Here is a 24,782-nt window from a genome sequence, read left to right as displayed (position 1 = left end):
CAGGGGTCAGAGGTCAACTGAAGTCTGACCCTATCACCTGTCTGATGTTACACACTGCCCCCCAGTCTAAATTGTGTATTACCCTGTAGTTTAGAGGATTGCAAGCAAAGGCTTGGTTTTTTAACACAGTGAAAAAGTGTAGGAAGTTAGGCAATTGACAGACCAACCACTGTCAGGAATCATGTGACCTTTGACCCTTGGAATTTAGGCTAAACTCACACAAAAGTCAGAAAGTTATAACAAAAGTTTTTTTCTTTTCCATAAAAATCTTATTGCTAGCACTGACAGAATAAGAGCAAAATATAACATTCATATGCTGCCCACTCATCATGACCCTTTCTGCAAAACACAAAATAGTCTTGAACTTCTCTGAATGAACTCCTACAATAAACTGTCAGATGACATAAATTCTTTCAATGAACCTTTGCAAAAAGTTTATTTAACGGTTAGGTGATTAAAATCAGAGAGGTTAAGAGGAGTCCAGAAGTAACAGAATTTACACCTTACAGAATAGGCTGTGTTGGGGTCACAATGGCAGATAAAACAGCCGTGACAGTTAAGTCAATTGAGCCACAAGCAAGATCCAATATTTACTAAGTTCTGCCTTACAGTACAGGTGACCTAATTTTTCTTTGCTGCCAACAATTACATTCATCTCTCTTCCCCATCCTGTGATTGGACAGTGAAAGGGAAAGCAGAAGGCTGATGTGCTAATCTCTATGTCACTCTCTGTCTATCAGCCTACCAGAACTCCCCCCATAGCACAGAATGATGTACTATATTGTGTAAGACTGGGGACCTAAGGCACTCCACTGCAGAAAGCAACAATATCAGATCTAAGGGCTGGTCAAAGGTCAGGGCAGATGCAAGCAATTTAGGTCAGGAACAAGCAGAAGTCCGTAACTGAGACTTGGGATCACTGTAGGTCATAGTCACTGGATCACAGAAGCTCAAGGTCAATCGATTACAAGGGTCAGAGAAGCACAGACGGTCACTTGAGTACAAAAGGTCATTGAGCCAGGCAGGTTACCAGAGCTCAAGGGGTCACAGAGACAGAGGAGTCATTGGAGCACAAAGGATCACAGAGGCAGAACAGTAACTGGAACACAAAGTGTTTTGGAAGCAGATTACTTACTGGAACACAAGGGGGTCACATAGGCAGAAAAGACATTGGTGCATAAGGGGTCACAGAGGCAGAAGAGAAAATTAAGCACAAAGAGTTTTAAAGGCAGAAAGGATACTGGAGCACAAAGAGTTTTGAAGGCAGATAAGTCACTGAAGCACAAAGGGTTTTGGAGGCCGATAGCCTACTGGAGCAAAAGGTGGTTACAGAGACAAAAGAGTCATTGGTGCACAAGGGGTCACAGGGGCAGAAGAGAAACTGGAGTACAAAGAGTATTGAAGGCAGTTAGGAGACTGGAGCACAAAGAGTTTTGGGAAAGATAGGTCACAGGAGCACAAGAGGTCACTGAAGCAGAACAGTCAATAGAGCACAAAAGATAACTAAAACTCAAGGACCTTAGCACTAGCAAAGCTTTGCTCAGCTTTTGATGGCCGGACTGATTTCCAAAGTTGTATCCTGGCTGAGTTGCAGTGCTGACACTGCAGACAAACCTGAAAGTGCCAGCGGACACAGGCCAGAGGAGACACCCAGCGCTGGATCGCACGAGCAGTAAATATGCCAATAAAATTTGAGCTAGTAGGAAGCTCTCTAAACCTTCTTATTTTACCTTATCTCACCTTCCTATTTTTTTTTTTTATAGCATAGGTCTTGAAGCATTTCAAGGCTCCAAATACAGCAAATTAAGCATTTTATCTCAGGAAACCCGTAAGCCCAATTTTCTTCTGTTAAACACATTAAATTTCCTTTTTTATATTTTATAATATGCTCTTCTTGCCAAATATGACTTCTTATTTTCTTAGGACAACATTAATTCTATATTTTTTATTTCAATGCAGATAAGAGCTCTCTTATAAAGCACATTGGAATATGTTTTGGAATATTACACGGGCCTAGGAGAGGCAATTTTGGACAAAGATAGCAAAAATACGGACTCCTCTATTACTCCCATTTGCATAAACTGGTTCCTGCTTGCGGTAAGAGCTGCTGGCAAAGGATGCAGGATGTTAAGCTTGTCTTCAATGTATCCTTTTGCATAATGATGTGCACTGGGAAAAAAAATAATATAAATGGCATAGTGTATAGGAAAGCAGGCGCACGTCCACCGCAAAACACCATCTGGGAATAAAATGGATTTCTTCATTATGGCATTGTCCTATTAAGGGCAGGTTTTGCATAAGCGAGATGCAAGGTGCGCCAAGGACATTAATAGACTTGTAATCTGTAAGGACAGAGCACTGACTGGGAATAGAGCTGGAATAATAGCGCATGGGCCTTCTGCCTTGTGTGCAGAATTATACTGTGTGATCTGCTTTGAAAGCCAAAGAATCATGCAGCTTTTGTTAAAAGAATTTTCACTATGAAATTATTTCTGCTTAAAGGAGACTATATAAAAATAATGAGATAAATAGGAATGCCTCATTAAAATTAAACTAACAAAGTCCGCTACCCTATTAATTCACAGATATTTCCTTTGCAGCAGTTTTTGATGATGAATATCTGCAGTCCGATGACCAGCATCATTCGATCTATTTCCTCTAAACCAAGGTTGTCCTGGATTTACCCCCGTCAATGGACAGTGAAAGAGAAGCAGCACAGTGTTGGGCCCATCACTCTGTCATTTGGCTTTCTCTTCCTATCAACATGCTTGTTGTCAGCACATGAGATTAGAAAGTCCCACTTCGTAAATTGCCAATCAGGCAGGTGTTTTTTTGCAAAGTCACAGGCATCATCTGCAATAACTATTCTTACCTGCTTGATCATTGCCCAGCTGTCAAATTTTGTATGCATGGCTCAGAGTTTATCATTCGGGATACCCAGCGATTCTGGCTTCCCTTGCAGGTGCTGGGACTGAACAAACAGGAGTTACAGCATCCCAGCCCAGCTAATGAAGATTGCCAAAGATATAGAAGAATAAAGAAGTGAAGAAGATGACGGTGCCAGTGACTAAACAAGGACAGAAAGTATCGACTGGGTTTAGTTCCTCTTGAAGTGATTGGCTGCTTGTGCTATGTCTTTCTTTCTCACTCCAGCCAGGGACTTGAAAAGGTCAAAATCAGTTACTTACACTACTTGATTTTAAAAACTACTTGGCATGGTGCATTAACTTTGACAAAAAATCATGTCAGGGTGTGGGCACTTACAAGGTATGGGCACCTTAGCTATAGGTTCCTTGTATCTGAGTGAGTGCTTGTTCCTTACACAGACTTTAAGGGGCAACCAATAACTGTACTATAATGCATCAGTACAGTCATTCTTTGAAGCCCATCTCTAGCCTTACCATGAAAGGCCATTGTGTGGTGTTGAATGAAATCACATTTATTATACAGCTTGTCATGTACTTCAAGGTTACGCTCCCTTGACAAAACAAAAAAGCAGATAGATATATTGCTTTTTGTAAGGATCAAAGACTTCTCAATAGGTTGCAAAGAATTCAACAAGGACATTGAAAAATAATGGGCTGAGGATGTATGTACTATGACTTTAGGGACAATAGAACCTTCTGTAACAGTAAGCCTATGTAGTAATATAAATATATATATACCGGTATATCAGCATTACTTGTGTGAATTATCTATGCATCTATGCATAGCACCCTGCTGGCTTCTCCAGCCAACAATGATCTGCCTGCATTGCACAAGGACCCCTTGATGTCACTGAGTCTATAGTAAGGTATGTAATGAAAGCATATAATACTTTAGCTTTATGAAACAGCAACAACCTCTGCCTGCTGTATAATGTAGCACACAAATAAACTCCAGCTGATTACTGGGTTTTGTCTCTAGGCGCTTCAAAGGGTTCATAAAAAAAACTCAATAGCTAAAGCATTGTAAATTCTAGGAAACCAAGGACACAAACATAGTTGATTCTAGTAACTATAAAGTCAGAAACTGTGTGATTTCCCAACTAACAGAAGGCACAAATAGTAAACTTTAATTCAGGTAAATAGATATAAAATGAAGGGTAATAAAGCAGAACACTATATAAAACAGCCAGTACTTGATCTCCTACTGCTTTGATTAGCAGATGAAGGGGTCTATTTATAAAGCAGACATTCTCTAATGGAAAATCCTCCAGGTCCATGTGTTTTTAATTTAGAGTACTTGATTCTCTACCAGGGAATGTATCCATGAATGCCATCTTCGATTCTTTATAGATAGATCTCAATGTATATTTTTGCTGCTAAGTTTGGGAATTGATACCCATTGCAAACATCTCTTAACATGTCTTACTTTGTCATATGCATATCTGGCTAGCAATCCCATGCTGTATCAAACCGGCGATATCACTTGCTCAGCAAGGAGGACAGAGAAATAGCAGCAGCCCCTGCTTCCCTTTAGCCATGCAGTTTAAAATGAATTTTATTTGCATCCCCAGCACGTGCTAAGAGGCTGTGCACAGGGAATTTTAGGGGAAGATTAGTGCCTGACTCAATCCTGCTCTGCCATTGGCTGCTAGGGCTTTCTGCTCACGATCTCCCAGTGCCTGTTGTAATGGTAAGCCGGGTTGACCTGCTGCTGGTGTGGTTTTTGCGGTTTTTTAGTGTGTTTTTTTTTCTGGGACCTGGTGAGTACTGGTGCTGGTTGTACATAGTACTATTAGGAATTACATTTTATTCAGTTATACTATACCAAAAAAACAAAACAATAAAATCTGACAACATGCTCCACTATAGCACTGATTATTTTGCATATCCTTTCTGTGTATACAATTATTATTACTATGTACCTTAAAAGTCTTGTTTCCTGAAATTTCCCAAGAGATTTGTTCTGCTTTTCTGTTGTGTCTTTGGAACAGACAAAATGGGAAAATATGTCCAATAGACCACAAAGGGGAAAACAATTGCCATTTCCTAATATTTCCAAATTAAAAAAAACGTTTTTTTTCAGTTGAGATTTACTTTGCTTGTCCCATAAAGGCAATTTACCATAAACTGATACCCCTCATCAGAAGCACTGTTGGTTTTTGTGTTTAATTTATATCTTGATGGGAGTGTTTTAAAATGTTCTATGCAGATTAATGGGTTAGGTATAGATAATAATGGGTTAAGATATTACAGTAAGCATACACAATATATTTTCACTCAACGTAAATTTAATTGATATTAAAAATCAGTATTACGATTGATTTATTTGCATGCAAGTATTCAACAATCCATTTACTCAATACCTGATCTTAAGGATACACATCTGAAATGATCTGAAAGATTGATTTTAGCATTATTCTATAACACAAAATGGTGCTTTGAGTAAATACAATGGATAAAAATTTCTATCAATGCTAAATTTTTTTTCAATTTTGGTCAATCTAATCCATGTCCTTAATATTTAAAAATATTGTATGGCTATCTTACAGATTGTGAAGGCCCTTGCTGTACTAGTTATTGTGTTACTTACATAAGCTAGGGCGCTGAGCACTAAGCAGCACAACACATATGGCTTGAAAAGCATAAAACCAACATTGTATTTATATCTCATTATTGGGTAAAACCAACCAATTAAACGGAATCTGGATTTGGTATGCTGGGCAATGAAGAAGGCCATATATAAATAAATTGCTCACCTCTTTTTCTCCACATATATGGCTGACCGTGGAGGCAGAAGCTGGACTGGCGGAAGGTCCCAGGACAGAGACCACACCTTTCGGCAGAATTTGACACACTGTAAGATAGAAGAAAGCTAGGGTAAGTCTTGTTGGAAGACAGAGACCACACTGTAGGTATGGCTGGGCTATCCCAGCTTTCCTTGCATGTGCTGGAGATGAATGAATTCCCATGTGCTTGTGCAGAAAATATATCATCCCGGCACAGCCAATAAACATGGCCGATAATCGTCTGTGTGACGAAGGAGAAAGAAAGATGGCAGAACCCTGCAGTGGAACATTGAAAGGATTAGTTAGGTTTAGTTTATTAGGTGCACAACAGGGAGTGTTTTCATTGGCTTATAGTTGTAAGCAATTGAAAAAACCCAAGCAGGACAGCATCCAGCACCCTGGTTTGACCTTACTTCCATGGCACTAGCATTAAGGGGGGAGTGGGCAAGGGCCAAGGTAAAAATGTACACATTTATTTAATTTAACTTTAACTGGTAGGTTAGATACACACTTGTCAGAAATGGCAAATGACGAACATTCACAATTGTGGCAGAAACAATCAAAAAGACAGCAAGATCACCCAGAGGTAGTTTCAGTTCAATTACACCAATTTGTTTGATAGCTCAAAACCAAAAGAAGCATTGGGGGCTTAGTAGGTCAAATAATAATTCTTGTGTTCAGTTTTGTATTTAGTGAGATTGAGTGCACAGTGATTTTCTTATGTATAGTGCCCATGATGCACAGAGCAAGATCAGGTGCTGGCTGGAAAAGACACTAAGGCAGATGGTGGTGTACAATATGGGATGAAGCACTGGGATGGCAAGATAGACAAATACAAAGTTGGATTTCATAGGGATGTAATTATAATTAATATATGCTACTTAATACCAGAAGTAAGGTAATTTATATATCTAAAAATGGTTAGTCACATTCAACTGGAGTTGTTTTCTTGTTATGTTAAAGATATCTGCAGGCTATCCAAGCAGCTTCTTCAATTCTACTAGTGTGGGAAATAACCCAGCATTGATATCAACACATCATGAAAACCCTACAACGATCACCATGCAATTTGACACTGTGGTTGTTGGTTGTCCAAGATCAGGAGGTGTGAAATTATCATAATCTCATACTTGGTGTTAGGAAGTCTGCATTGCCTACAGCACAATATTCATCAGTGTTCCTACATTCTAAGAAAAGGGACTTTTTTTACAATGACAACGAGGTGCATATTTTGAGTATAGACAACTGGTTTATAGGCCTTTTATGTCAAATAGAACCATCTCTGAACAGGTATGGGAGTCTTGGACAGCATCTGTCTTCAACCTTTAATGGAGTTTTAAAATCTCTACCCTATGATTTGACATTTCACACCATCAGGCATGTAATATAAAGTTTTAACACCTATGCAGACTTCCTGACACCAATGATAGGTTTTAGCTTATTTTACTACTCCAGATCTTTGACACATTGTGTCACATTCTATTTGTATCATTTTTTAATGGCCAATATAACTAGAATGCATGGTAGGTTTGTGCTGGTAGTCTTCCCTCTTTTTTATCTCAAACATTGGGATGTATAGTTTCAGAGGTTCCCAGTAAATTGTCAAGTTTATCTCTAGTAATGATGGTTACGCTTTGGAGCTAAACCAATATAGTTCCTTGGAGATGTCATCAGCTTCATATCATAAAGTGTCAATCTTGAGAACACAAAATGGCTGCCATTGTGGTGCACAAATCACTAGAATATTGCTGGCTTCCTTCTATCATTACCCGCCACATCATTCCAGTGTTCCATCAAAGTCAATACACTTCACAGGCTCGACTAAACGTCAATGACTCATTCAGCATATGTTTATAAACTCAGACATTGCTAGTGAAAGGTCTCCGTCCAGGCGATAATGTCTGTCGATTTTATTCACCTCATTAATTTCCCTTCAGTTTATGACTCGTTTTTCTTCTTAGATTGCTGGACATTCATTTCGCATCAGTTTCCTGGCTGACTTGTGTGTGTTTTTCACTCACAATGTAAACTGATCAGTTCTTGATTAAACATCAGGTTTTGGGTCACATTTCATAATTAGATCCCAGGCATTCTATCCTTGTTTTACCTATCTCAGACACCTTGTGTATCGCTTCAGTAACACGGGATATTGCCAAAGCATTCGAGAACACAGCATGCTCATTAAAGCACAATAAAGAATACTGAATCATGTTTATGAAAATACCGGGTAAAAGAAGGTTATTTGAACATCTACAGGCCCATTTAACAAGGGAGTGCAAAGTTCAAGCTGTAAGCAACACTAAACAGGCCCGTAACTGCTGAATTTCCACTGATTGATTAAAACCTCTGCATTTTCAACATATTCATTTATATAATACTTACATAATATTTACATGACCCTGGCTAGTATAACTTCAATAATAAATACTTTGCAAATCCCAAAAAAGCATAAAAACAAATATGAGCATCACAATAGCATGAATAATTGAAGAAAAATGGATGGGCATTTTACATCCTAAAAACAATTGGATATGAAGTGAATTAGAAGGTAAGGGTACTTCTAATCATCATCTAATGATCTTTTGCAAAGTGCTTGAATGAGCTGGTAGATCCCAGAAGTTCACCAGTTGTAATATTGGTACAAACCATCTTCCATATCCCACCGTTCACTTTATGACTTTCCCTTGTTTTGTTGAAATTATTATTTTAATGAAATTATTGAGTTTGGAAGGGCAGCATGTTGCAGATGTGTGTGCAGTGTTTTGTGACATCTGACCAACTGAATTCCATTTAAAACATTGGTTGGTCAACTACAAACAAGGCAGAAAGTTGCCAGTGTGTACCCGACCTTGTACCTCAGAGGGGAGTTACTGCACACATGTTAAAGTGTATGGCAAGCCAAAAAATGTGTTTTCTCGTTTCGGATAGAGAGAGGAGAGATTACAAATCTGGTCTGAATTTTTACTGCTATCCGGGATTTATCCTTACTAACCAGATTTATCAGACAGAAAAAGGAAAACTGCAAAAAAGACCACTGCAAAAAGTCACAACTTGCGCCTAATAATATGAAATCATCTAAATATACAAAAAAAACACCAAAATTTGTAAATTACTGGTCTGTGAGATGTCACAGACCTTTGACTAGCAGATACCAGTGTTAGGCAGATTGGAAGGTAAGGTTCTGAATGTCCTTTCTCTAGCACATGTCAGATTCAAGCTTTCCAATTATCACTACAAGAAATACAAAAGGTGCCTACAGATAGTGTAAGTGGTACCATGGCAGTATTATTATTATTATTGCTGATTAATATAACACTATCAAATTCCATGGCGCTGTACAAAAAGCAATATATAGTACATATACTAACCAATGTGAGAGTTACAGATAAAGCCTAGATCAACTTTTATTGATATTTTTAACATTAGGGAACCCTTGAAATAACTTTCAGGTCTTAAGAAAACCCCTGCTTTTTTTACTATATCCCCAGCACACAGTACATTACCATGGTGATCAGAAGGAAGAATGCCACTTAAAATGCTTGCCAGCGGATAGAATGTCATCCTTAATGATAGCAAAAAAGATCATTGGTGTAACTTAATCTGTCCCGTTTGTCTATTGTTCAAGGAACCCCCTAGCAACCTGCGGAGAAACCATAAGGATCCATGGAACCCTGGTTAAGAAACAATGACCTAGATCAGAGGTCAGCAAACTTTTTCGGCCACTAGGCCAATGTGGGGGTGGGCAGGAGCACACTAGGCCAGACTCTAATGGCTCCGCCCCACGAAAACTGGGAAATCCCTTTCCTTCATATGCATTCCGGAGGGAAGGGGATGTTCCCTGGTGTTAACGCCAGCCCTGGTAAATAGGGAAGGGAGCCACAGCAAGAGGAGGCTCAAGAGCCGCATGCCGCTCCAGAGCTCTGGCGGCTCAGGCTCCAGTAGTTTGTTCTGGCCTAATCCCAGCCAGCAACCTGCGCCTCAGAGGCCACGCATTCCTGGCCGGCATTAGGCCAGGGGGCGTTGGGCTGGAACAAACTACCGGCTAGGCCGTATCCGGCCTAAAGGCCGGAGTTTGCCGACCTCTGATCTAGACCTGCTGACCTAGATGAACAGCTAACCTTGTTAACTTTACTTTTAGGTGTAAGAAGATAAATACATATATAAAGCAGTTCACACACAGTATTGGAGCTATTAGCAGTGTACTACAGAATGGCTCCCTTGGTGCAATGCACATAGAGCATATAGGAAGGATGGTGGTGTTTGGAAATTATGGAAACAATTGGAGAATTGATCATATGTCACAATCAGAATATCTATTCATGCTATGTCTTCCTGTCCCCATCTCAGAGGTATGGAATCAATGTGCTAACATCACCACCAATAATCTGTAAAAAGTGGACATTATGGGAGAAACACAGACTCAGCCTTTTCACTAATGTGAATTTAAAATGCTATTTATCACATTACGTAGCCAGAGCACCTGTAACCCAGCAATCTGTATGATACCTAAAAGATTATCATAAAATCAATCTGACAAGGGAGTCTTTCTAAATTTCTATTCCTGATCTCACGCATCAGCAATTTAGACTGGCAGCACTTTATCTATTGTATATGCATGTATAATATAATAGAAATTAAGGTACTTTGATTTCATAGTCTCGTCAGCTGCAGAATGAGTCTAACATGACCCTTTATATTGCTAAATATACTCTAGCTTTAAATGAAATTTCAAAACCTGGGCTTCTCTAAATTCATGGATTACTTTATTGCAATGCCAGCCATAGGCATGATTCTATTTTATTTAAAGTAGAACTCCAAGACAACAGTTTACTAGACATCTAAAAGACATTCATGTAGCTCTTTAATGCCTAATTATAATTTAGCTCAAGCAGGACCTGCGATTTTCATCCCTGCTGTTTCAGCTCCTTGGCCCCAAGTTAGGATTGTATTGGACTGATGAGCTCACCACTTGCAGAACTAAACTTGGTGGCTGGTGAGCTTCTGCCACAATTAGCCAGTATGTATGGCGTACTGGCCCATTATGACACTGACCTATCTGTTATCAGGTGCCATTTTCGCCTCCAACATCTTGGTAGACTTCTGGGTTTGTGGCGATCATCTTTGACCATTGGCCAACAACTAATGATGCATGAGCAGGACATTGTCCCCGACAGCTGGCTCAGTGTGTGGCCGTGCCACATATAGAGCCATACTCTACACTGCACAGATAAAACACAAGGCCACCAGGAGCCAGGGCTTTTTTTTGGCAAAACAGACTTTCCATGTCTCTTTTGCCAGTTAGCTCTACCTCCAATCCAGCGGCCACAGCTTTCCTTGTGCCAAGGATGAACTAGTTACGTCATCCCAGCAACTCCAATCAATATGATAATCTAAAGATTGTTTTTGGGAGGAAGGAAGATAGTAGAGCCCTGGAATGGAATGCAGGTAGGTAAGTCCCGCAGGTTTAGTGCCACTCATTACTTTGTTGAAGCTTGTGATAACTATAAGATGAGCACTCTGCTAAACCTTACTCCAGGTTTTCACTCAATTCACAATCACTCAGCCTACTAGGCAGTAATTTCATGTTGGTGGTTGGAGAACAATGCTGCTTCTGTATTTAGTTCTGACATCACAAAAATACTGGTGACCATACTGGTCATGACCAGGGCAGTTTCTGGACCAGCATCCAAACATGGCAGACCCCCCCTTCCCCCATTCTATAGTAACCCCTAACAAACAGTAGTTAAGTGTGCATGAGGCAGGAGCCCTATTGCAGTTATAACCCTAGTATTACCAGAGCACCAGGAGCATAACTAGGACTATAAAAGTCTTGGGACACCCTTGGAAACTCAGAGGGGAAGTATGAGGTGGCATAACAATCATCTAGTTCTCCCAGTCCAAAAACTGGCCCTGGTGTTGACATTATCTTTAACACAAGAGAAATAAAGAAATGTTCTGACTATGTTAGACTTTTATAGCTGCTAGGAAGAAGAAAGTGTACTCAGATAACTATGGTATAGGTGCACAGAATTCTTTTTATATCTCCTCACAGCTTCATATTGCTTAAAGTGTGTCTAAAACCCAAATTATTCTGTACATTTCGTACCTGTGAAAACGGCCAGCAGTTTGGTTGACTCTCCTCAGCAGGGACACATACAGCGATAAAAACCTAATAGTCCTAATCCTATCCAAAACTAAAAATGTTTTTTGTATTCCTGACATTACAGAAAATACAGTTTATAAAGGTAAAACACCCGAATAAGGGTTCCTAATGTAAAAAAGTGAAACATTTTCAGCTCGGTCCAGTGAGCTTTTAATATCACAGTTCGGGGTCTAAAATAAAGGTCATTAACTAAAGTGTTATGACTGGCAGACCCACATTCTTTGCATTATGGCGCACTGTATCAAAATAAAATGCAATCAAACTACACACTGTGTGGTAATCCACCACAATAGTACAGTACTGCATAAATCCATAAATTTTATTTCTTCTGAATCTTCTTTAAAAAATATCTTGATATTGCCATGAAGTTTTCCCCTGTTTAGTGACAGTTCTTTGTCCCTGTCTCCCAGTTGGGCTTCTGCAATTACACCCTATCACATAGGCTTGCAATGAAAATTCCAACTGGCCACTTCAAATTACGTTACTTCGGTATGTTCCACTATTGTCACCATCCGGAAATCTGCCCTAAAAAAATGTCATTGCGCTGTTGTTGGTGTGCAGGTAGACAATCAGTTGCCGCAAAGGGGCCACAGCAATTCAAGGATTACAAGGAAGAGAAAACAATTATTTATTAAAAAAAAAGAGTGAGTTCTTCATGATATGCATTACTTTTGCAAAGTAAATGTCATTCAGTAAGACCTGTTTGTAATAGATTGTGTTTATATGAACACATATATCCAGGTCAGACCATATATAACAAATATCTTTCTCAGCTCAGCAGGAGATTGAATGTATTTCTGCATCAAATAATGTATACTTTATCATAATCATCCATGAAAAGGCTGTCATCTTAGCGGGTAGGTGGTCATTAATTTTTAAAAAGATATCTCTATTGGTATAGACTTTAGTAGAATGTAATGTGGAACTAAAGTTTCACTTTTGCAAATGCTCAATCAGGCAGGGCATTATTGCAGAAAGGGACAAGCAATGTCCCTTCTGCAATAGAGTGTTTTATATGCCTGATCAGTCCGGGTTACTGGCAACAAAGCTGAGCTGTGCATGCACGGCACGGATAACCTGGCAATCCCAGCTTCCCTGGAACGCAGATTTACACGACTTTCGTTCCATTTTAAGTTGAGCTGCAGTTACAAACAAATACCCATCTCTGAACCCCCTCACCTTTGTAAAATAGGATTACAAACCACAGATGGAGGCACGATCATCCAAAATTACTGACCCCCAGATAAAAGAGCAATCGACTTTACCTGCTGCTCTTTTCCCAAGGTCAAACTACATTTATAGATTTAATTGATCTTGGTGTTCACCCATGTTCTCAGTCTGGCCATATCAAATGCACATGAGCTTCAGAGTACTTTTATTTCATATGATTACCATGTGATTGTTGCCTAACACAAATGGTGGTGATGGTCTTGGGCAGAAATCTAGCTTGTGTATGGAAGTCCACTGACATTAAACTTTTTCCCTAGGCAAGCACAACCGTTCACCTGGAGCGATAATCATCTAATGTGTGTAGCCTAAATCTCAGGACTGGGTAGAGGGAAATACAAATCCTTGGGCACCAAAACAGTTCTCATATGTGTATTTCATCTGCATACTCAGCTGTTTGCCCAGTGTTCAGTTTTTCAAATACAACTCCATGGATTATTGGAAGACTCACTTCAGTAGGTGACATTGTTATAAGAAAATAACTTTATATCCCAAGTGAAAAATACAGTAGTCCTAAGCTTTATTCCATAAGTGCTTTACAGAAGATGATGGCACATACGATCTGCAAATTAGATAGTGTGTCTGATCTCATAAAAACAATCTTCTTCTTATATATTTTATAAGCACATGACAACACAGAGTAACCTAAACGTTGACGCAATTTGTATGTTTCCGCCAGATAAAAAGTAAACCAGAAAAACACTTCTTTGAATTATAATTGGATGACTGCCCTTTGGCAAGGTTTCTAAACACACCTGCTAATATGAGGAATAGGATAATCCTAATACAAATGATGTTTACCCAAAGACAGATGTGCCAAAATGAAAACAATATAATGATTATTTTGATGGATGACTTGTAAACTAATTATCTTTGTCTTGTTAACCAGTTTAGGTCAGCGACAGAGTCCTTGTCTAAGGGCAGGCGTTGGTAATATTTGCCTAACAAGGATATATTATATTAATCTAACCGGTAATAAAACCGACTGATCCCATTTTTTTTTATTTCTACAATATAATTTGAATGACCCAAATGCTAACCCAGTATTTGCTTATCTGCAGGGTTTTTTTTAGATACCACGCTGGAAACTTTGGGCTTGATTTATTAAAGCTCTCCAAAACTGGAGATATTGGGCTATCATGGATGAACCTGGATCATCCAGGAATGGATCCAGTGCAGGATTAAAAATATGAATCCAGTTTGGAGCCCAAAATTCTGTAATCCACAATATTTTATTAAACACGAAATCTCATAAAAAGAAGAAAAGAAACAGCCATCATGTTTCAGGGGCCAAAAACAATCCCAGTTCATCAGGGTAAACTGAGGAACTTAAATTTGCTGCAAAGATCAGGCACCAGCACTGCTATATAGGAGGAAATAGACATCATGACACCTATTGAAGTATATAGCTCTCCTTTACAATTTCAAATGCATGCCTTTACAACAAGCAATTGTATGTTTACTGCTAACTAACAACCACACAGGTATACACTTTTAGTATAACTTTCATACACAAAAAAACACGTTCTTTTACTTTCGAAAAGCCATTGATCCCTCTGCAATCTGGTTCCAGTAGGGGCCACCATCTTTTTCTATCTTGTTTCACTGCGCAGGCGCGAGATCAGAGGTTGCTTTTTGAACATTTTTTTAAAAAAGTGCTGATCTCACTGCACATGTGTAAGACTGGCCCTTTTTTAATGTTCTGAGAAAGCACCTTGTGCGCATGCCTGATCTTGAGTAGCACAAAGCCTCTTTGGATATGTGACATATGTATCCCAGGAGGCTGCAGGTTTCCCGTTCATTACTGCCACTGTAGTCAGGATGAAAGGGGAGGGGTCCTCCTCATAAAAAAACATTTAAAACCTACTATAAAAATAAACACTTTTTTTTCATTATATAAAAGGCATAGCCATCCTTTTACTTAATGGTAAAAATGTACATAATGTAAAAGCACCAAGATTGCAGATAAAAGCACAGGACAATCAAACACTTTTAATGGTCACTTGCAGTGTTTTTTATTCCAAAAATCATCATCGCCTTTTCAATTGCTAGAAAATTCCATAGCACTGCCCAATGCATGTCTAATTACTATATTGGGGGTGATTTGCTAAACACACATAGGTTTATTATTATTATTATTATTATTATTATTATTAAAAAGTATTTATATAGCGCCAACATATTACGCAGCGCTGTACATTAAATAGAGGCTGCAAATGACAGACAGACAGTGACACAGGAGGAGGAGAGAACCCTGACCGAAAAGTTTATATTCTAACAGGTGGGGAAGCTGCATACAATAGGAGGGGGATATGGATTGGTGGGTGAGTTGTAAGGGTTTTAAGAGACAGGAGAAGAAGATGGGTAAGCAAGTTTGAAAAAATGGGTTTTAAATGCTCTTTTAAAGGAGCAGAAAGTAACAGCAAGCTGAATAGGACGGGGAAAACCATTAAAGAGAGTTGGGGTAGCTGTAGAAGAGTCTTTGAGCTGTGCGTGTGATGAGGTTATGAGTGCGGAAGTCATTGGTAGGTCATTGGAGGAGCAAAGAGAGCGGCTAAGGGAGTATTTTCCTAATCAGGTCAAAAAGGAAAATGGGACAAGAACTGTGGAGGGATTTATAGGCAAAAGCACAGTAGCTAGGTTTACTTAGCAGAGTGAATAATCATTCAGCAAGGGATCATTCACTTAGCTTAGTGAAGGTGGTGAAATGTCAGAGTAGCCAATCACAAGAAAAAACAGTATTTTTCGTTGCACAAAATTGGATGGTTTAAGTCAGTATCTAAGTTACTAAGCTAACTGAAATATTCTTTCTGGGGTGATAATTCACTCTGATGAATGAACAGCCTATATTCCCCTAGTAAATCAACCCAACAGTGGCTTTTGGGTAAAAACTGTGCTGGGGCTGTTGACATAACATTCATGATGGAGGCACCCAGCAGCAATCATGGGGTTCTTGGCTGTCCCTGGTGGGAATCTTCCAGGTCTCCATGTTTCAATGGCAGTAATTTATTTTTACCAGGCAATATTTCAGGAAAAGTCAGATTTCCTGTTTTATAAATAGAGCCCTAAATGAACATTTTATGGAATGCTTTTTGCCAAAATGAATGGCCTGGCAACGTAGATTAGGGGATTTTTTCAGGGGTTATGTTTTGTTGGTGTGATAGTTTTGTTTTAGATTACATGTGACGTATGTTTTAAAACCGTACAGTGAAAATGACTCACAATTGCTAAAAATGTATCTGCTGCAGCAATTTTGAGACAGAAATGACTGTATCAGTGCATGGCATTGGATACTGTTTGCAAATACGGCCATTTTTTTTTCCGAAAGCTAGTCATTATCGGAATGGATGTCATATCGTGGGCCAAACTGCAGAAAATAATTCACTTACACAGATTTTCGTCTTTCCAAGCTAGAAGACAGCAGTCCTCACATGAGGAATAAAATCACCGTGTCACACTTTGTGATTTCACATCTGTTACAGCGCAGGCCCCAAGCCTGTACTGCTAGCATCGCTATGGCAACCACCGGCAGCTCTTGGTTAGAGCCGCCAAACAAATTAAACTTTACACTTTATCAGCTCAAGCCTGCAGAGAGAGCTAAGAAAAGCGGCAATAAAAGAACTTCAAAAATAGCATTACAGTTTACAGTTTGAAGAGGCTTTTGTGCAATGATATTATCCAAGACAACAATGTGCCAAACAGCTTAGTCGTAAAGATTCAATCTGGATTACAAATAGCAAAATTGTGGTGGTATATGTAGACTTTTCTAACTGTAAAAGCATATTATAGCACTGGGAGATCATATGTAAAAGGTAATAAAAAATAAAATAAAACAACAATAATAATTCTGCATTCTACAAATACTGGGTTTGTTTGGAGGAAAACTCAAAACAGATACAAACCATAAATCAGTATATAAATGATATGCAATCCATTTTATAGTGTAACATCGTAAAAACTGACCATCAATTAAAGTTGAAAAAATGACTTTCTTATAACCATGGCAAAACTTGGTGGCTCTGAACCCTGTGGTCAACGAAAAGCTGAAGGAAAGGAGGGTGAGGGTAGGGGTTTCATTTGGGAATGTGGGTACTCTGGCTAAACCTAAAGTTTGTACAATAAAAAACAAGAAACTCACATCGAAGATTTGAGATGAGTTTTTTATTTGGGAAGTTAAAACAAAAGGTAATTGAAATATTTGAACCAAAAATACCCACGAAGTTTTGAACCAAAATTATTTTATTTAAACAAGAGCAAGCTAACAATAAAGTCTTCAGCCTTAATATAAAATCAACCAACACTTGATAACAGTGCTTATGTATTTTTGATGCTCCTCAAAAAAGGATGCAGTTAATACAAATAATCCAATTATTACTGTAATTATTTATTAATTATTAATACTTTAGTCTTTAACCTGACGTGTTTCACAAAAAAATGCTTCATTTAAAGGACTATGTACAATAAATAAAAGGATATGTAAGTTACCAAAACAAATAATATTTAAAACCATTATTAAACATAAATATAAAAGAAAAAACCCTACTTATTTACTTATCTCAAATCGGTAATGTACATTTCTTGTTTTGCACTGTGTTAAATTCCTGGCCCACAACCACTATGAAAAGAACTGTAAAGCTTAAATGTAAACCCAGATACCTCCCCTCAAAAAAATTAAAGCAATTTGGCCAGGCTTATGTGAATATATTTTTAAAAGGCTTATATAGGTAAGCAAAGAACAAAGGAGGACACAAGGGGGCACCTTTAACCTCGCCTGAAACCCAAAAATGCCCTACCCAAGAAGCTACATCTTTACCAGGCTTATTTGAATACATTTAAAAAAGGCTTATATGGGTAAGCAAAGAACATGAAAGGACCTTAATGGGGCACCTTTGTGTTCACCTGAAGCCCAAAGACCCCCGACTCAAGAATCCACATCTTTACCTTTATTGTGATCTTGTTTACCAGAAGAGGCTAAACTATCTAACATCTTCAGATGGAGTGTTGTCTCAACCAGCTACCACCCACTCCCTAATTTTACCCTGAAGCCAAAGCTTACCTCCTACAAACCCTTCATTCCTGCCAGGGAAGAGTAGTCCCACCAACAATTTCCTCTCCCTCTATCATGGTCCTGGCTGTTAATTTGTACAGCACCCAACAATTCCGTAGACAACAACCCTGGCAATATCAATTTCTATCTCCTCTTTACCCATCATTGACCACATAAATCTTTGTCATACTGCTATAAAAAAACTGTTAAGGAGGACACAAGCCTTACTCCCAAGGGGATTGCTATCCAGTCATGGATTGTCCAACCTTCAACAATTTGTAACCAACCTTACTAATTAGGCTTTGCTGTTGTAGAGGGTTTAAGACATGTCTTTGCCCATCTGAACTTTACCCACTGAGCAACAGATAAAGCTATTTGCAAAGCTTATTGAAAAAAAATTAGCTTCTTAGATAGAGAAACCACGAATCAAACCTACTGCTCTTTTTCGACCTACCAAGAGATGAGCTCACAATATTTTGCTCACCTGTTATGTGCTTTTGGCATATAGCCACAGACAGCCATCACAGGCTTCTCTTACTAACAAAGTCCTCTGTAAATAGACAGCTTAGAAGAAGCAAACACAATGGTGCAGGTGCAGATCCTGGTCCTGAATAGTGTTACATAAATGTTCCAGAAACAAGTAAATCAAATATTGGGAAAGTGGCATTTTTTTCATGAAACCTTCAGAGTGAGAATATAAACAAAATATGTGCCAAATTTTAATTTTTGGATCTAATGCAGTAAGCCAAAGTGTGCATGTCTTGTTGAAAAGGAAGCGCACTGTGAAAAAAGGTAGGTGTGGCTCTAAAAGCATGAACGGACCACCGAGACATAGTGATCTCTAGGAGAACAAAGAAAACACTAATTGCTTGTGCTGTTTTTTTTTGGCAACGAAGGGAGTGAAGCCCTGAGCATTGGGATATAATTAGGCAATTTGAAGACTCAGGGAACCCCAGAAAGGAAGAGTGAGAAAAGGATCCCTATGCATGTTTGGCATGTGAGAGGCACTTGTTGAATTCACAAAAATTTTAAAATGAAGTGAATGTTTAGATTTTTCTTTTATTGGTTCTTGCTTTCCCTCCTTTCAACATAGTAATGCAGAACTAGTGGTCCTAGCTTGTATATGTGGACGTATAGCTTGGATATGTGGAGCAGATTGCCAGATCCCGGGGAATGAGCAAAAGGTTAAATAATCCCTCTCATTTCTATTCCCCAATACAAAATAAGTAATTAACCCTCAGCATGCAGGGGAGGCACTATTTGGAAATTTTATATGCCAGATTTAATGATACCCTGTCTATGACAATCTGGAAAGACACCAGAAAGAAAGATTCCACATGATACCTATAGAAGTCATTCTATAGTGTAGACCATGGCCCAGATATCTCTGAGACAAATCAGTAGAGCTGCAATGTAAGGTTGCTGGTGGAAAGGCATCTGGAAAAAAATTGACTACGTCATAGTACAATCAATACCTAGAGAAAGTTTATTAGTGGTATGGCTATTCTCTAAAAACCACATGAAATTTGTGCTAGGTCCCTTATTAAGCTAAACTTTTGTGCCCTGCAAAAACATAATGTCAAGAGTTTACCTGCCAAAGGATGTGGTAGTGATGTCATTGATCAATTTAGAGGTCAATACTGTATTTGGGTTTTGGTATTCCATGCAAAAATGTCAGCCTATAGCCTATGTTGCATGTATTTTCTGTGGCTATATTTCAGCTTTAAGAGCTTGTCCTTTTGGTCCTTTGGAGTTTATACCTCATTGCTTTCAATTCTCTTTGTAGTTGAGGACCCATCGGAGAAGAAACTTAGATGAACCCAACTTTGGAACCTTAATTCAATCCCCACGGTGTGACGCAGTGTGAAGTCAACGCATCAGCCAGCGTTTGTGTGTATTAAGTCACTCGGCTTATTACATTCCTTTCATCTTGCCGGCCAGCGAGTCCTCAAAGAACGTGCACAGAATAATATGTTTATTCTTTTTTTGGCTATGTTCCATCTACATGTAAAATGCATCAAGAATGGTGTGCTGTGAACCCTCATACTAGCACACGAGAATACGTAATGTATTTTTAATGCAGCTGGCATTCAGATCAATATGACCGTACGCACTACCGATGAATATTACATGTGTTGAAACTGCCGTGGAAGCGTGTAAACACAACACAGCCAAAGCACATTCTATGTTGTATTACAAGTCAATGTTTATTTGCAAAAAGTCAAAGAAAAGTGCAGCTTCCCCACCGACTGTTTGACAAATGTTCTTGACAAATGGTGTAGCTAAGGGGAGGGCATGCCTGGTTGGCGGTCCCTAATCAATTTACTTACTACCCTCCAAATGTTTTATAAACTTGGAAACAATTTTGTGAACTTTTTCCCCATTAAGAGAACCCTTTATGGTTAATGAGTTGTAGTGATTTAGGTTTCTAGTGAAGCACAATGGTTTCTCCCTGCTGGTATATTTTAAAGACTGGGAGAAAATATATCAAAGGATTACAACTATGCAAATCGCAGAGAATGAAAAAAAGGGAACATGAAACACTTTTTTTTGCAGATAATTAAGTCTAATTTATCTCACTGGTTCTATATTTTAGTGTTCTTTAATCAAGACAAGCTGTAATGTTTTGGGAGATGAACCTGTTCTATTCCATAGCTGCATCTCTAGTAACAACCAGTCAATCTTAGTACTGCTGATCTCTGATGAAGTCTTAGATATCACACAGCCCTTGGACATTCATTAGCTGAGTGTTGTACATCATTAAGCTCTGTGAGTAGGTGAAAAAAGCTAAACATCTTAGTATAATGATGACATACAGATAAAGGAACTGCTTTACTTGCAAAAAGGATGGGTATCTTTATTCATTCTGTTCACACAAGATTTACACAACGCAGTTCTGTTAAAATAGAGCACAAAACACACAGCTAAACACACAGTTGTTACTTTACTTGTCAAAGTAATTTGATGACGTAAATATACAGAAAACCACATTTTTTTCTGCAATTTTCCTTTCCATAAATCATTTTCACCTACAAAGTGCCTTTTCTCTTGCTAAGAAAATTGACTTCTTTGGTAAGTCAACAGCGTATAACAGCCTGCTTCCTTCTTGTACGTTACAGTCCTCTATTCATCTGGTTGTATTTATTAATCTCTGGCTTGGCCTAGCTTCGCCACTCACCTCCCTATATAACCTTTCATCTAGCTGCCAAGATGCAAAGGGTAATAGGGTAGAACGAAGGTAAATCTGCTGGGGCTGCTCACATTGCACTTAAAGTAGTGGCACCCAGCAACACCTCCAAGTTTTTTCTTGCATGTCTACAAAAGGGTGGCTTATACAGGTAAATAACATTCATCAAACACATAATTGTACTCATAAGGTATGAAATGATTGTTGTTGAAATAAATAGTCTGGTGACAGGGTCTCTTTTAAAGAGTTGGACCCTATCGAACACATGCAACACGTAACACAGCTTTTCACTTTATCCTGATTAAAGTCTTTATGATAAATTAAGATGTGCCTGTGGATACAGTACTTTTTTAATATTTCATAATTACCTCGAGAGATTGGTATTGGCCAAGTGGGACATGTGGGAAGGTGGGACAAAACAGTTTTGAGTGTTTACCAATATGTTTCTGCAATTTATTTCTGGAACAGGTAAAGTAGAAAAAAACTATTTTATCTTTGCTCCATTCCCATCACCAACATCTTCACCCAATCTCCTTCCAGGTTCAAGTCTTTGGCCATCTTGCTTGGCCAGGCTGAAGTGACATTACTACTGTGCATGTTTGTGAGAGTTGGTTTATTCCCGGCACTCAGGTATGCCAGGGTCTTCCTCCAATTTCAAGTCTTTGGCCATCTTTATTGGCAAGGTTGGAGTGACATTACTCACATGCATGCTCCTGGGAACTAATTTATTCATGACATTAGGTATGCTGCAGGTCTTCCTCCAGGTTGAAGTCTTTGGCCAGGCTGGATTGATGTTACTCCTGTGCATGTTTGTGAGAGTTAGTTTATTCCCGAAACTCAGGTATGCTGGGTGTTCTTCCAGGTTCAGGTCTTTGGCCATCTTTATTGGCCAGGTTGGAGTGGCATTACTCTTGTGCATGCTCCTGGGAATTCATTTACTCCTAGCACTCAGGTATGCTGGGTCTTCCTCCAGGTTCAACTCTTCGGCTATCGTGATTGACAACGCTGGAGCAATGTTACTTTTGGGAGTTCATTTATTCCTGGGATATGTGCACACAAGCAGCTCAATGAACTCGATTGTGAACAGGCAGGCACAAGGGACATGCTATGTTACTTCTGCAAAAAAGAGCTGCCATCACAATTTTTTTGTTTCAAAAATTCTGATCAGATGACAAAAACATAAAGTCATGTAAAATATGATTTTTAATACAAGGGACAGTGTGTCACAACCAAAATCTCACCACCCGACATCAACCTAGTTTTCTTTTCTATAAAACAAATGCTTCCAGGTAGTAATACTCTACTTGCCTGAGGTCTCAAAGCAGGCAAAGCAGCAACCTTAGATCTCTGTCTGGAGCATAATTCTACAAGTGGCTGCCTCTAGTGTATGACACCCAAGGGAGCCCTTTAAAAAGGCTGGCAAAGGTAGTAAACAATGCACTCGAAACAGCTATAGTCTAACTTTTTCCCTGTAGACTTGGCAGCTGCAATGAATCGCTCTTCAAGTCTTGCGATATATCAGTTTATGTCTAAAGGGGCTCCTGGCACCTTATTTATGTCTCTTCTATTTATAAAGAAAACAATACGCAAAAACAACTCTCCTCTGTAACCCCAAAGGGGAACAAACCGAGGCTATTCTCAGATGCCCGTGGAAAAAGACGGAGCCAACGTGCGCCACTTCCATTAGCGAGGTCTGGCATGTCATGGAACTCCCCTGGGGGACTTGTGCGCTAAACATACAGCAGCACCATCTGCTTTTCTTTAGTTTACTTCACAGTGAAATACATCACTTCACCTCAGAGGATTTCAAACATGTTTCAACATAAATAGAACCAAAGCAGATGCTGATTATATATTCTGTTTATTTTTTGAGCAATATGTCTTGTACAGGTAAGACAGCATGGCACGATAATCCAACAAAGACTTTTTTTTGCGCAAAAGGCCTTGCCAGTCATATTGCCTTTCCTGTACCAGGGTAAGCATGCCAAATGATATAAGCTGTAGCCACTTTTTTTATAACTTCCCGTATTTATAGAGCTCCTGCATATTTTGAAATTCTTCACCCAGAACTATAAACATCAGTCCTTGTCCCAGAGGAACTTACAATCTAATTTCCCTATTGCAGTTATAAAAGTGCACAATTTGGTCCCAAGCCAGTTCTCTGGCTGCCTTTTCAAATCTAATCTAATGGAAAGATAGTATATAATTTTAAAGAAGAAACTGTGATTTTGCATTACAGCACATCTCCTAAAAAAATCCAGCATCAATATTTTCACAATTCCTCTTCTGCAAGATATGGTAGAAGCACATTTTCAGAGAGCACTGATGCCTTCTGCAGTATTGTATGGTTAGCCTACACTGACATGGTGGCCAATGACCATGCAGTGGGTCCAAGACAGCCTTGGCTGAAAGGAGGTCAATAAAATGAGGACTATTAATCACCCTGGAAGAGGAGCAGCATGGCACAATACCAATAAGAAAGTGACTATTTCCAGCTAAGCTTCAATTTTTTATTTTGTACCATGATAGGTTCATTGCCACCTTCACCAAGGAACACACCTCCAAACAAGCAAAATTGCTGGGTGAAGCTTTTTCAGAAAATGACACTGACTGGAAGTGTCAGTCTCCTATGGCTTTTACGAATCTCTGTGCTGCCTCCCACTGACCTTTACATCAGTGCCAAGGGGTCAATGGGGGCTTTTATTTGGCTATGCACAAAGAGTGAGCCTGTGTTCTTCCATTCTGCACATACACCTAGAATGGTGACTATGAGTTATGATGAGTAATGAGTACTTTGGGCAACACTTCATCCTCCTTTCTTGCAGAATTCATAAAAAAGCTGTTTATATGCCAGCCCCCTGCAAAAGGACATTTTAATAAAATCAGGGAGTAACTACTTACTTGTATCTGTAGTCTCGTATTGACTATCTCTCTGCAATTCAAAGATCTCCACTTCAACACGTGCGTTGGATGCTCCTTGCGTGTGGCTGTTGATATGTTCTCGGGCGAGCGCAAGTGCCAACCTCTCGCCACGACCGCAAATAGTCTGATCGTCAAGGATTGCGGCTGGATAAAAAGAAAGAGAACCATTATAAAGGTTTATTATAAATAAAATAAAGTTCATGTAAATCCCAGAAATACATTTGTGGACCCCTTTTGGTTTGGTAAATATACAATGTTTGTTTTATCTGGTTTGTTCAGTAAGTGCAAGAAAGACAGAAAATAGAAAACCAGTGAGCTGTAGGGAAGATCAGGGATGGTAGGGATGGGATGGAGCTTTAAATTGGTTTTGTGATAGGCTTGAAATGGTTTCTAGGGGTTTTAGCTCCCTTTACCCATTCAACAATTGGCCTTTTTATTAGTCTTATTATTTTGATAATATGCATAACCTTCCTCCTCTTTTTATATACATTAAATATGTAAAAGAGTATAAAAAAACTAAACT

General features: G+C 39.0%; 1 protein-coding gene across 1 annotated transcript in view; it reads right to left on the bottom strand.

Moving 5' to 3' along the window:
• Positions 1-24,782, bottom strand: part of GRIK5 (glutamate ionotropic receptor kainate type subunit 5) — a 196,543-nt gene that overhangs the window by 75,019 nt on the left and 96,742 nt on the right. The window contains exons 3-4 of the mRNA XM_072426795.1: positions 24,239-24,403; positions 5,684-5,781 (exon numbers count right to left, since the gene is read on the bottom strand). Coding sequence (XP_072282896.1) covers positions 5,684-5,781; positions 24,239-24,403 — 263 coding nt within the window. The remainder of the gene's footprint in view (positions 1-5,683; positions 5,782-24,238; positions 24,404-24,782) is intronic.

This window comes from Pyxicephalus adspersus, chromosome 11, assembly GCF_032062135.1.
Source record: "Pyxicephalus adspersus chromosome 11, UCB_Pads_2.0, whole genome shotgun sequence".
Lineage (NCBI taxonomy): Eukaryota > Metazoa > Chordata > Amphibia > Anura > Pyxicephalidae > Pyxicephalus > Pyxicephalus adspersus.
The sequence above is the reverse complement of the archived record's forward strand: the minus strand, read 5'-3'. Positions and strand labels throughout refer to the sequence as shown.